The following is a 14,121-nucleotide window of genomic DNA, read 5'->3' as shown; positions in this document are numbered from 1 at the left end:
AGAGATGATGAATGAGATTATGGTTATGTTGAATAGGATCCAAAAATCTTAACCAACCAATGTAGTGCATTAAGACAGACTATTCCCTCTGAAAACTCAAGTCAACTCTGGTGCTGGGGAAGAGGGTTTCCTTTTATTTTAAGCTTCCAAAGTTAATGCAAAGTTCAATTTTCAAGCTACCAATGGGAGTTATGAAGCTAAATTCTCACAGATACCTTTGGGTTGGGAGGGAGAGTAAGATAAATAAGTGAAAGCAGAAGCAGGCCAAAAACCTGATCAGATTTTTTTTTTTTAATTTGATCCTTTAACCCAGACTGGAATTTAAAAACAAAAAACAAAAAAAGTTTCCAATTTTCAAAAGTTTGTTAGAAAATTCAAAGCAAAACTATTTAGCCTTTTGATTGTTCTGTGGGTGCATGGTTGGGTTCGGTTTCCCTTTTTCGGCATTGCCTATTTTGATTGATTATCTTAGTCACATGATACGATTATTTAAAAAATTTAAAGCTTTCAACTTCTCAAAAAAGTTCAGTTTCAAAAATATCCTTTTGAAAATTAAACTAGGCATTACAGAAGACAATGAAAATGTTTATTGATTGCATCTATTTTTCAACCACTTCTGCTTCTTATGTTACTCTATGAATCTTTACAATATGGCATGACATTTATTAGGAACTTACACAACACAGACACTCAGAAATTAGTTTCTGATTCCCTCCTAGAAAAGGCTGGTCCTTCACTTCACCTTTGGAATCAGTTCACTGAAGGAAGTATTTTGAAAGGCCAGGATTAAAGAGAAAAATGAAAACATTCCCCCCCCCCTTGTCAAAGTTGGAGCAACTTTTCCAAGACCAGTATGGAATTCCTTGGTGGAACACGTGAGCCAGAGGATTTGAGAAAGAGGAAACTAGGGAAAGAAATAGCAGTATCTTTAAATACCTTGCAGTGCTTCAAATTCCACAGCAGCCACCAGAGGAGAAAGTGCCCTGAGCAATAAGATGAGAACTCCTCCTAAACCACTGAACAAAGGTGAATTTTCCAGGCAGACAGGTCCTGCAGATCTTCCCCTGTCTGTGGGAGTGACTCACTAGCCTGCTGGTGAAAAAGGAGAGCAATTTGTAGCCCAAATTGAAAATGGTTTTCTAGTTCTTACTACCCACATTTTCAAGAACTAATCCCCTTCAAGCAGCAAATATTGTACCTGGATCGGTACAGATCGGCTAGGTCAGCAGTGCTGGGTATTACTTAAGAGACCCCAGATCTTCAAGAGTCTACAGTGCCATCCTCCCAGATTCCTCGGGTGTAAAGACAGTACAGATTTATATGGAGCAGGAGGGTTATGGAAAGCAGCTTTATTCTAAAGCTCTTTCTCCATCTCTTTTTCTATTGGGGCTGCAAATCATGCAGCCTAATAAGGAGCTAAACAAAGAACTATTTGTGAGACGCTGAACTTGCAAGCATTAGAACAAGTCTCTATAAATACAGGCTATTCTAAGAGTTGCAAGTACATTATCAAAAAATAGGTTATTTCCACAAATCGATAAACTGTAGAGTTAACACAAAGCTTATCTATTGTTGTGCCACTGACACCCTCAGGCACATTGTACAAATAGTTTATGTTGGTGGCCTGCCCACTGTTTTCTTCAGTTTATAAAAAGGAAATTACACATACTCAATACATGTTTAAAGATGTACTAAAGATGTACAATAGACATGAGCAATTTGATCAATTTAGCTTCCTCCTGCTCATGAATGGTATGAAAATAGCTTTTGCTTTTCTTAAATTTCAATTTGATTTTGTTCACACAATAATTTGTGGGTAATTCATGGCTTGTAAACATTTCAGAAGCAGCTGTATTTGATACTTTGGTGGGACATGTTAGTTTTCACTGGCGAGATCCCTTGGTATTCTTTCCATTCCCCGACTGAATTAAACTCTTGCAATCAGAGTTCCTTAACCACTCAAAAGGTCAAAGTTTGCTTTTGTGACTATTCACCAACATTTGCTTAGAGTTAGTAGCTGCTGCAAACATCCACAGGTGGGATTTTCACAAGTGCCAAAGAGGTTTACATGGGACTATGTCACTAAATCCTTCAGATGCTTTTGAAAAATCCCACCCCTCCTGTCCGTAAGAACTTGATGAGAATATTTGGGGGAAGTAAAAATGTACCTGCACGCCTCAGGAGAAGCCAATTCCATTTTTATTTGAGCAAACATTTATAGGGCAGAGACCAAAGGTGTTCCCCCAGGTCTAGCACTCATCACTCTGTCACAGAACAGGCTGGGAGCAAGCTAATCTTGTTGAGAGCTTCCCTGGTCAGCACTTGGGGGAGAGGGGGTGGGAGAAATGATCACCAGCCCTTCACAACAGAGATAGGGCCTTCATTCACTTTTGTGGAGTAGCTAGCACAAGGCCCTGATGCTGAATGAGGCCTCTGAGCACTACTGAAATGATGGGCATTTTAGGAACAGCTCCGAGGTGGTTCCACCCTTCCCCCATACTTCTAGGGCCATGTATGTCTGAAGAGAGAAGAGAGCTATTCCATGGAGACAATCTCCCATAACTGTACCAGTAAGGCAGAGCCGGCTGTTTATTTCTGGTGGCGTGGTATGTGGCATGCAGCTATTTTGCAATTAGTTTCTGTTTAAAGCTGGACACTTTGCCCTTGCCAGAGCAGACATATTTCACTCAAGCTTGAGCTGCAGAGGCAACTACCCTCCAGAAAAGCCTATTCAACCAGATGGGGACGAGTGGGCTTCGCTGGTAGCTCTGTTCCTGCAGTGTTTCTCAGAGCCTGTGGACTCATTTCAGGTGGAGTGCAACACCAGTCTGCAGTCAGAACCTCTGGGAAGACTCTCTCACCTTCTAGAACAGAGGCAGAGAACCAGGCAACTCTCAACAGCAAGTACTTCACTTTGTTCTCTCCCTTTCTCCTCTGCTGCCTCCACCACAAGGCTCTTGGGGAAGAGGGCACCATGGAGCTCAGTCATCCCCTCCTGGCAAGGAGGCAGAACAAGAAACCTACAGAACCCTATCAGGCTCCTCTGGTTCTTGCTAAAGAGGATGATAAAGGCAAGGCAAGCAGAGATATCGACTAATCCCGGTGACAGAAGGACCCAATTTCCCGCCCCCCCCTTTCCAGCAACTCTGCCACTCAAGATTCTCTTCACCTCCCCACTCCCAGTTACTTCTACTGAAGATGCTGCCTCTTCTAGCATGGCATTACAGAAATGGGATACAGGCTAGGGGAGTTGTTCTTTGTTGATGGCAGTTCCCATTTCATGTACATTTTTCCTTTCCCGACTGGGTCCATAGTCAGTTTCCCCTTGGACACAGACTCACCTGACTCCCAAATAGAGAGGTAAGAGTAAGGACATTAAGCCTCCAAAAGGACTCCAGAAAGCTGCAGCTGCTTGTCACAGGAATGTGAAATGGCTCCTCCCTGGTCTTCAGAGTCTGAATTGGAAGATGACAAATTTCTCCAAGAAAGCGCAGTGGACCCCACTATATCCTGCTCTTTAAAGCCACTGTAGTAAGAAGAGTGAAAAATCCACTAAGGATCCCCCTAAAATGAAAAGCAAGGGAAAATTCTCTATTCGTGAGTTAACTGAAAGTATAGCTGACGCGAGAGGCTATTAGCAGTCACTGTCTCTGTTATTTCTGCTTCACTGGACTAGAATTCTTGGCTTCTTTGGAAATAACAGTTGTTTGGAAGATAGCTGAGTGCACACTAAATAGAAAGCAGAGGTACGACCTCAACTAGTTAAACAGGACTTGCACATAGGGAGAATGCAGAAGAGTGGAGTTGATTACTTGATTTACAGATACATACCTTTCTCATAAACAACTACGTATATTTTTAGAATTTTAGATGCTTTGACCTATTCTTACCTCTTGTTTTTATATGGGTTCAATGTTAATTTGCTTAGTAGTATCCAACAAGCAAAACATTTTCTGGCATCAGAACCTCAAACCCAGATTACTGTTTATGTTGTATAAAAATACAAATATGCCAATTTAAATTAAACCCTTCCTGATCCTCCCCACCACAGCCTGCAGTTCTTATTAGGGTAGAGTTAATCCCCTGGTAATCTTTCATCCCACTGACTCATCACTTAGCAGTCTGCTTTATCTGCAATACCCCTGAGGTCAGCAGGGCACTGGGCAGGTGACATCTTAGAAGGACCTGGAGATGTACACTTTACTGCAGGAAGCTTCAGGGAGCAGACAACAGACTGAAAGAAAAATGTGCCTCTAAAATCCAAAGGGGCTTTTACCTTGTCAAAACTCTACAGAACTGCAACTCTGTTTTTGTCATCTTTGCTCTGCCTTTGGGAGTAAGGACCATCTGCTGAGTTTCTGCCACACCAAAACAGGAGGTGATTGGCTAAGGACGTTTCTTAACTGTACAAGTAGTTTGTCCAATATAACTAAAGGAGGTGAAGGCTTTGCTCCATTATTCCAGTGTTGGCACAGGGAGTTACTTTAGTCTTCGGTGTACAGACAGTCTTTATACCACATTTTTAAGACCATGTTGGGAGACTGAGAGGCAACATAACAGTCCAAGCAATAAGGGAGGAATAGACATTTCACGGCAGAAAGTGTCTGAGAAACTAGTAACTGATGGGGAGTTCTTGAATTCAGTAATTCATCCCACACTTCCAAGTATACATCAATCTTTCAAGCTTCAAAACATGGCCCAGAGTCCACAGTGCTAGAAGCTTTAAACAATGTGACACTGGCTCCTTTAACTTCAGTTTCATGACCACATTCTTGATACGAGACAAGGTAAATTTGGCTCTAGGACAATGGATACCCACTGGAAATATCTGTCAAATACAGGCACTGACATTTTTCCCGGTGTGTGCTCCACCCCCACTCCGCCCCAAGGTCCCAACCCCTTCCCCGAGGTCCCCCCTCCTGAGGTCCTGACCAACAGCTGTGACTGGTGGTTGCTGAACACACCCTATTTTTTCCCCCCATGAGTGCTTGAGCCCCAGAGCACCTGCAAGTCGGTGCCTATGCTGTCAAGTACCTCACCACCACCAGACCCAAACCTAACATTAGTCCATTGAAACAGCAAAGAGGAGAGAAGAAACTTGATATCAGTTCCCCTTTCTTTCAGGACAAGAAGAAAAACAAATGAGGAGAAACTTTGTGGGTTTTAAAAGCAGAACACAGGTTTATTTACAATCAAATTCTGGTGGGCAGCTGAATAAATAAAAGATTTGCCCTGTATACTCTCAACTCCCCTCTGCAGAAGTTGTCTGAAAGAAAGGCTGGGTTAGAGAGAGACCACTGTCCTAGGAACAACCCTCTTTCCTAACCCATCAAAACACTTCCTTAGAAAACAAGCTCAGGAAGGAAGCAAAATAAAGTGCAAATAAAAAGGCGACAGAACGCTGGTGGCTTATCTTGAGGCCCATCTGAGGTGGAAAAGTTTGGCTGGATAAAAGTTACAAAACATCACAGTTCTCCTCCAACCACCTCACATATTTAGATGCCTGAGGATACAGGGTGTACACCCTGTTCAATGGCACAGGAAGGGCTCAAGCACAAAGGAGAATATTGCACATGTGCTCAAAAAGGGGGCAAGTCGCCAGGGATTGCCAGCACCAGAGCATTACATTCAGGATTGAATCCCATTGCTCCCCCATGCTCCACCAACAGCCTCCAATAGAGAAGGACAGATGGACAGCAGAAGAGACTATACATTTATTTTCTGGTACTGGAAGTCTTGGTATGGATACATTCCTCATCACAGCAGCACCACCACTCCCACTGCAGATGTTACATCTCTTCTCTCCCCTCCCCTTCCCCGCGCGCCACCAAAACTGGAAATATATTGGTTCAAATTAAAATTCTCCTTTCCCCACTTTTTGGTACTTTTGCTATAGGAGCTATTGGAGGGAGTTTTAACAAAGACGCATCATCCCTGAAGAACGGACAGTTCCCTGAAATACAGATCAAAATGATGCAGGGAGTTCTCAGATTACAAACTGCCAGAGAGACCATGTCAGAACTGGAGAAGCCCCAAACTCAGCCAACAACACAGGGGGCAGAACTGCCAGAGCAACAGAAACATTTAAATTAGTTTACAGCTATTCCATCACTTTATAGACTGACTAGGATCCACTCTGTCCATGTTTCAGAATGCCCTCACCCCATGCCTAAGCTACTCCATGGGAACAGAACACAGGAAACAGGACATGCATTAGGTCAGAATACATGGTAAACGTCTTTCCAACACTTCCAAGTTCGAAGTGCTGTACACACATTTGTATAATAGGGTATTTGGCACAGCTGTCCGGTGAGGGAATCTGGCTAGTACCTTCGGCTCCATCCAGTACATAGATACTGCATATCAAGGCATGACTAGTAGTATTCACTATCCAAATCACCTGACCCTTTGCTGAGCCTGAGGGTCAGCAGCATGCTTATAGGCAGTAAAGGGCTCTGCCTCCAGCTCTTCGTCCTTGATTGCCTCATTAGAGCTCTCCTCTGAGAAGCGAAGCCCATTGGATGAAGCCCAAATGCATGTAGGATGAATCTAGGCTTGGGCCTCCATTCTGTCCAGCCCTGGACCGGCATCCTCCCAGTGAGAGACATTTGAAACTGTCTTTCATCTCCTTCCAGTCAAAATTCAGACCACAGGACAGCCTTGTTTCCTTTGTCCACACTGACCACATGGGCACCGGCTGGTGACCATGCCACTGCATTGATAGAGGAGCTGAAAGGAAGCCAGGTGTCAATTTAGGAGAGATTCTAATTTCACAGCAGCATTTAGGACAGGAGGAATTAAACTCCATAATTTCCCAAACTCATTCATTCTCAGATCTTATTTATGATACCTGCATTTGTAACAGTCTCCCAGGGATATTTGGAGTATATTATACTTAATGCCCTGGTTGTGAACAAGCAATCCGACAACAAAGCACAAATTTCATAGCATTAATTCCCACTTTACTGGTTATTGCTATGAATCCACAGAGAAGCTGCATATAAATAACCCATGCACACTGGTATGGGAATGGACCTCCGCATCTGCAATCCCACCTCTCCTCACTACAGGTCCTATGTGAGCCACAGCTCAGACCCTATACCAGTTTAGTCCGCGAGCTTCCTGTCTCACCTGTGATGCTTTGCGAGCGTTCTCTCCACTTTCCCAGTGAGCACATTCCAGATGTACAGGACCCCATCAGCTGAACCACCTGCCACGTAGCTACCGTCAGGGCTATTGATACACATATTAGGTGCAGACGAGAAAAAACGATTTATTTTGAAGTTAGCACTAATCTTTAGTGTTTCCAAAACAAGCAAACTGACATTAATGGTCTGCACTAGCAAATATTAAAGTTTCTCCAGCTCGTATTCACACTGATTAGCAAGATCAAGAAGTTTCCATATCATGTGATGATGTAACAATTGGGTGGCTGGCATTTAAAGACAGATGTTGGTTCTTGTGAAATCTACTTAGGCCAAAAGGGTGACCTTGGCAAGTCACTTCACCTCTATGCCTCAGGTGGGGATAACGATGTTTACCTCCTTTGTAAAGCACTTTGAGATCAATGAATAAGATGTGCTATAAGCGCTAGGTATATTATTCTATTCGATTCCTAACATTAGGCACCTAAAAAAGTCCATCATAATAGCAGCCAAAGGCCCTGAAGAGAAATAGGGCTCCTTTGTGGAAGCTTGTAATCGACAAGGGAAAAAAAGGGAGGCGATGGGGAAGGCTGAAGCGTAAACCTAAGCAAAATGGTTAGGATAAGCCATGTCTATATACACTAAATTTAGCCCTAGCTTTTTAAGTATTTAACCCTTAAACCCTTACCTGGTTCCATTGTTTGGATCTTAACCTTTCTATTTTAATTTTATATTTAATCCCTGTCAGTCATATTTAAAAATCCTAAATGTGGTTTTTTAAATATCAGCAGAACCGGTAGCATCTTCTATACTTAAGGTTCCCCAACAATTCCTGTTAAAAGACCCTGTTTTCATTTACTTATAACTTTACCAAACATTAACCATTTGGGCTGAAGTTTTCCTTGTCAGGTGTCTGTCCCAGACTGACCATTTTTACCTGAATTTCAGCAAAAAAGGTTCAATCGTTTGAGAAGGGTATTAGAAAAATGTTTCCATATTAAAACAATTCTTACATTTCATTGAGAAGCTCTATCACCTGCATGCTTTGGAACAAGGACATATAGTCTAGGGGAAGGGTTGTCACCCTGGTTTCAGAGATGTGCCTTTTCTTGTTCCCATGAAAAGCTACCCAGATTCAGACAAATTAAAGCATCTGAAAAACTGCAGTTGACAAATGCTCAGTAGATACTTGTTAGAACTTGTCAGCTAAATTCTCTGAAAATTCCATCTATAGCAGAATGTTCCAGGCCAGGGTCAGAGGCTGAGCAGGAATTCCCTGCAATTGCTATTCCCGACTACTATGACATTGGGCACCAGAACTGACAGCCAGGTGACTATCCCTCTTTTGCTCTCAATGCCCTTGCTGGTGGTGTCCAGGCAGTGTGGCGGAGGAAGTAGCCTGACTCAAAAGCAGAAGGGAGAATGAAGAACTGGCTGAGCCAGGAGACTGGCACTTGGGGCTTACGAGGGGGTGGGGAGGAGGAGGAGGAGATAGATTGGATGACAAGCCCAAGGAGGAAGGAGGCTGTAATAAAATATCATAACGAATATGCACTGGGGGCCAAATAAAGGTTCCATGGATAATCTTAATTCTGATATTTTCTTGCTTTTCAAGGCTTGACTTTCCAACATTAACTCTGTTTTAATATAGGGTGTGTGCAAACACTGCCTATTCCCTTTTTCCTGATTTTTACAAATGGTGAGCTCTTTTGGTGTCTCATTGTAGATACCCAAGACTGAAAGCAGTTTTGCTGACTGCCCAGTGCTAAGTGTCCCCTTTTGTCTTATGACTAGTGTTAACGGTTACCCTACTGCTTGCAAAATGTGGAGCTTAGAGTTGTAGCACAAGTGATCAAGAAGCAATCAGTGCATGCTGCTGACTAGTAATTAGCTTGACAGTGTATGGTGGTTTGGAACTTTTCCCTCAAATGTCACTGCAGAATTTGCAGTAAACCAAATAGCTGGCCCCCCACCCTCCCATCTCGAACTCCACTCAGTCTCCTCAGTTTGGCCTCTTACCTGAACACAACTCTGGTCCAGTCAGATCCGCATTTGAATCCCTGGGCACTGAAACAAGTTGGAATCAGGTAGTTGTTACGTTCCTCTAATATGAATCTTGGGAAAGCCAGCTCCTCCTCAAGGACTAAATGAAGATTATTGCATTGACTGGGATAAATTCTACATTCTGTTTAACACAAAGCATCTCTCTCTTTCCAACCTAATTTGTAGGACTTTTCTCCCCAGTGAGGGGGATAAGCTGTCTCCTTCAAAGAGGTGGAGGCAAAATCTTGACAAAATTAGGGTGACCAGACAGCGTGTGAGAAAAATCAGGACAGGGGGTGGAGGGTAATAGAAGCCTATACAAGAAAAAGACACAAAAATCAGGACAGTCCCTATAAAATTAGGACATCTGGTCATCCTAGACATAATAGATCTTTGTTGTCAAACCATGGATAATGTGCAAACTACATTATCAGAGACATGGCTCCAAAGGCTTCCACCTCCCCACTGAAGGACTAATAGGAAGGTTTCATTCACAAAAGACAAGGGTAACACCAAAGTTACAATTATGCCACAGAATCCAGTCACCTGTCACATACCTTACTGGGATCACACTCACCTGAAAGTCTGTTTGACAGCATTGACTCGCAAATCAATGATCTTCAGCAGATCATCTCGGGAACAGGTCAAGAGCTCTGTTCTCTCTGGGTTCAGGTCTAAAGCAGTGATCCTCCCAAACAGTTCCAGCTCCTGCACTATGCTCTCAGTCCTGAAGACAGAAAACAGCATGGGTAACTGAGTATCAAAGATCCTTACTCCTGAAGGAATACTGCGCCACCGTGTGTGACCAGAATTCCCATCCCCCGCAGATTTCTTTGCTTCCCCGCAGAAAAATGACTGACGGGGAAGTAAAAGGAAACCACAAGAGGGGTCAAGTGCTCCTCCCCATCAGCAGAGGCGCATCATTTCGGGTGCCCAGAGCTGGGTGATCTCTCACCTCCGTGCAGCCTGTACTCCCCACTGCCATGTTGGAGCCTTCACATTTATTTACTGACAAATAAAATATGCAGATTTTTTATTTTTTAAGCACAGAATTCCCTTAGGAGTAGATCCTGTCACATGAGCATCAAAATCTGTATCCCTAGAATTGTCCCGGTGCATGGGGATAGGAGAATAGGTATCTACTATTTGTTCATTATCCACTTCCACATTTTTCTTATTTCCCAACTAAAGTGTCACATTGTGGATCTGTTGTCCCTAACCAAGGACTGTTCAAAACTTCCTTCAGAACTAGCTAGGGATACCTAAAACTAGCCAGAAAGATCGAGAGAGAGGGCTGGTCTACACTAGGGGGGGATCAATCTAAGATATGCAACTTCAGCTACGTGAAGAGCGTAGCTGAAGTCGAAGTATCTTAGATCAATTTACCTCTCGTCCTCACGGTGCGGGATCGACGTCCGCAGCTCCCCCTGTCGACTCCGCTACCGTCGTTCGCACTGGTGGAGTTCCGGAGTCGACAGGAGCACGTTCGGGGATCGATATATCGCGTCTAGATGAGACGTGATATATCGATCCTCAGGAAATCGATTGCTACCCGCCAATACGGCGGGTAGTCTAGACGTACCCAGAGAGAACAATGCAAGATATTTCCTTACTCAGGGGCTAATCTGCTGTCAATATATAACACGACATGCTACTAATAGCTCAGAGACCAAAACAACCTTTTTGCACATGATAGAACTGCTATTTATCCTTGGTGACTTCCTCATATTCCTGTAATAAATACTCCAAGCAATGGAGAACTCAAAGAATGGGAGGGTCACAATTCACAGATTCATTTTATGTTCTTTAGCATTAAATAATTACTAGAGAATCTAACCCCTGTGTCAGAGTATAGTTTTACCTGATGTCCCAGAAGCGAATCTTCTTGTCAAAATGTCCACTCATCACACACTGCTCTGTGCACACTATATCATTGCAGCTTGATCCTGCAAAAACTGTTTTTATACCTTGAAAAGAAAAAAGGGGGAGGAGGGGTAAGTCACTAACAACACAGTCCCCTTCGCATTGTGCTGTACAAGTTGATAGCAGTATTTAAAAGTCACTGAGCAGCAAACATCTAAATTCTGTAGCTGCATGGAAACTACTGCCCTGGGAGGAGTTTGGGGTCACGGGGGGTGGGGACAGGTGAGCCTTGTCTTAGAAGAAACTGATCCAAAATCCCCAACAGCACATTATTCCTCTGAACCACTTGACTATCATGCCCAACATCCCTACAACTGTACAAGGCCAGTTGTTTTACCACCACTTCATAATTAGTCAAACAAGTCACGGATGAATATGACATGCTCCTCTTTATACATAAACAAGGGGGTAGGACACTGGGGGAGAAAGGCTGTCTCTGTGCCAAGTTTTACTATAGAAACCAGGAACATATTTTAAGACAAATGTTTCTGCATGAACTGAATCCTGCCATTTATTTCACTTGGAGGCAGGAAACTGTGGGTAGGATTTTCAAGAGGGGGCTTAAGACCAGCCCAGGGTTGCAAGGTCTGACCTGCCTCCAAGTTTCTACAGAAGAATAAAAAACCCACTTTACAGTTTGATGGACAAGAGGGTCTACAGAGTGCAGTTGCCCACTCAATCAGCAATGCTTTTCACTGTAGCATATGGTCTTTTCTTAGGTTTCCCATCCAGGTATCAGCCAGGCCTGACCCTGCTTAGCTTGCAATACCGAAGATCAGAATATCATCAAAAGCAGCATGGCTGCAATTTTCTGCTTTTTGGACAACCACTAAAGAGAATAAGAGGTGTGTGAAAGACAAAAGGGTGTTGGTGCTGGGCTGGAAATGGTTTCCTTACAAACTTTGCTGCGCAGGTCCCAGAGCTTGAGGGTCCGGTCATGACTCCCTGACACGATGCGTGCATTATCCAGCAAGAACTTGGCTGACAGAACCTTCCCACTGTGGCCTGTCAGTGTGTGCTGGGGAGAGAAGATTTACATGGTGTAAATGAGCAGTTTCAGCTACAATTGCTTCCTGTCCTCATGGCTCTGATCTTGCCATTCAGCAGCTTAACGGGGACAAAGTCTTTGATTCAACTCCTCCCACCTTAGTCTAAGGTGTGACTAGAGGCATGGATCACAAAAAAAGCCCACCTTTCCATTCTGGTTAAACAGAATGTAGCTTTGATTCCCAGTCTGCTTCTCCGTGAGTCAGCAAGTGCCGAGAGTACTGCAGAGGCAGCATACTCAGTCTCTGGGTAAGAGAGACTCTCTCCCGCATTTGCAACTCCTTTGGCTAGTTAAGGAGTAGTTCTTTCGAAATCTATGACTCTTTGCTACCACCCCTAGTAACCTCGGCTGGAAAGATGGTAACTACAAAAGTCTTAAAGGAGAGACCAGGGTATAGACTAAAGCATAGTAAGAGTTGAAATGATGGTTTCAAGTACAGCAAAAAGGGATCTAGTGTTAACTTTGAAGTCTCAGCTTGAAAGCCTGAGATCTCTAGAGATTCCAGAGTTGCTCCCATCAGCAGATTTCCATGACTGTTTCTGTCTGATGCCAACCACAGTCAGGGCCCGTTGGAACATGAAGTACAATCATCACAAATTATTAGATATTTATTTGCCAATCACAGAACTAACGTAGCATGAGGGAACAGGCTGCTGGGAACAGGGAAAGTGATCAGAGAACAATCCTTGCCAAAAATCAAACCTTCCACTGTTAGTCACTGAACTCCTAATTTGCACACTGCTACATGGCCTACAAAACCACTAGAAGACTTAAAAATGGAAATGAAACACAAGCAGAGTCTGAGGAACTGAAAAATTATTGCACAGCACTAAAACCCAAAGGTCACGGATTGTCTCAATGGTTGCAACATGACAGTTAATCTCTGGATACCACAATTTTATGGATAGAGAAGATCTTTATAACCCTGGAGAATATTCCATTACCTCCCATCCTGCACTGCCACTAACAAGTGAATAGTTGTTTATAAATAGGTAGTTTGATGCAGAATTTAATATTAAACCAACTCAACTTCCCTCAATGCACATGCAAGGAATGCAAAATCCATGCACCAAACCCATTCAGACAACGAATTCAATGTACTGTATTAGCTCAGAGAGCAGTTATGGAACTGACCCAAAGCCAGAAGGTATTAGGCACACTGGAAAATTGCAGAAAGATCTTTTGAAGACTGAGTGGAGTTTTGCATGGGAACTTTTCATACAAAGTTAATGATTAAGGTTAAGATTCTGTCACTGGTATTTTTAGTAAAAGTCAGGGACAGGTCATGGGCAATAAACAAAAATTCACAGAAGCCAATAACCTGTCCCTGACTTTTACTAAAAATACTGGGCGGGGGTGGGGGGGTAGGAGGAGGAACACAACAAACAGAGCACTGTCAGGGCTTGCAGCTGCTCCAACCCCTGCTGCTCCAATCCCACATGGGCTGACCCAAGCGCAGCCACTCTGCCGGTCACTGGCCAGCTGCGCCAGCAGCCCTGGGACTGGACAGCTGCTCCAGACCTGACGCAGAAGTAGTCACAGAGTTCCCAGAAAGTCACAAAATCCATTACCTCAATGACAGAATCATCTCCATCATCTCCTTAATGATGATCTATTAAACTGTTAAACACCTTTGTTTCTAACTGATGGTAGGATTTTGGGGCCAATCTAAAGCTGCAGAAGATTTTGACACATTCTGGAAGGTTTCCCATACAAGATCTAACATTCTGGAGATAAAGAGCAGTCCAGTTAGTTTAACTTCTGTGCCAGGGAAGATAATCATCTGCAAACACTTGGAAGGTGGTAAGGTGATAGGGAATAGCCAGCATGGATTTGTAAAGAACAAATCATGTCAAACCAATCTGATAGCTTTCTTTGATAGGATAACAAGTCTTGTGGATAAGGGAGAAGCGGTGGATGTGGTATACCTAGACTTTAGTAAGGCATTTGATACGGTCTTGC

The 14,121-nt window shown here is 43.4% G+C and overlaps 2 protein-coding genes across 15 annotated transcripts in view; both read right to left on the bottom strand.

Annotated features, from left to right (window-relative positions):
- The window catches only part of SAG (S-antigen visual arrestin), a 30,328-nt gene extending 26,804 nt beyond the window's left edge, over positions 1-3,524 (bottom strand). For 6 of the 10 annotated variants that reach the window (XM_045031125.1, XM_045031126.1, XM_045031127.1 and 3 more), the window contains exons 1-2: positions 3,342-3,524; positions 937-1,092 (exon numbers count right to left, since the gene is read on the bottom strand). The gene's annotated coding sequence lies outside the window, so the exon portion shown is untranslated. Of the gene's footprint in view, positions 1-936; positions 1,093-1,198; positions 1,298-3,341 lie in introns of those variants that run through there. The other 4 variants (XM_045031120.1, XM_045031122.1, XM_045031121.1 and 1 more) reach the window with 4 other exon arrangements.
- Positions 3,525-5,153: 1,629 nt separating this feature from the next.
- Positions 5,154-14,121, bottom strand: part of ATG16L1 (autophagy related 16 like 1) — a 28,018-nt gene continuing 19,050 nt past the window's right edge. For 4 of the 5 annotated variants that reach the window (XM_045031097.1, XM_045031095.1, XM_045031092.1 and 1 more), the window contains 6 exons: positions 12,009-12,129; positions 11,050-11,155; positions 9,766-9,915; positions 9,165-9,212; positions 7,132-7,233; positions 5,154-6,729 (listed from right to left, as the gene is read on the bottom strand). In XM_045031097.1, coding sequence (XP_044887032.1) covers positions 6,636-6,729; positions 7,132-7,233; positions 9,165-9,212; positions 9,766-9,915; positions 11,050-11,155; positions 12,009-12,129 — 621 coding nt within the window. In that variant the 3' untranslated portion in view covers positions 5,154-6,635. Of the gene's footprint in view, positions 6,730-7,131; positions 7,234-9,164; positions 9,289-9,765; positions 9,916-11,049; positions 11,156-12,008; positions 12,130-14,121 lie in introns of those variants that run through there. The other variant, XM_045031094.1, reaches the window with a different exon arrangement.

The sequence above is a fragment of the Mauremys mutica genome, chromosome 9 (assembly GCF_020497125.1).
Source record: "Mauremys mutica isolate MM-2020 ecotype Southern chromosome 9, ASM2049712v1, whole genome shotgun sequence".
Lineage (NCBI taxonomy): Eukaryota > Metazoa > Chordata > Testudines > Geoemydidae > Mauremys > Mauremys mutica.
Note: the sequence above shows the minus strand (reverse complement) of the source record. Positions and strands in the feature narration are given on the sequence as shown.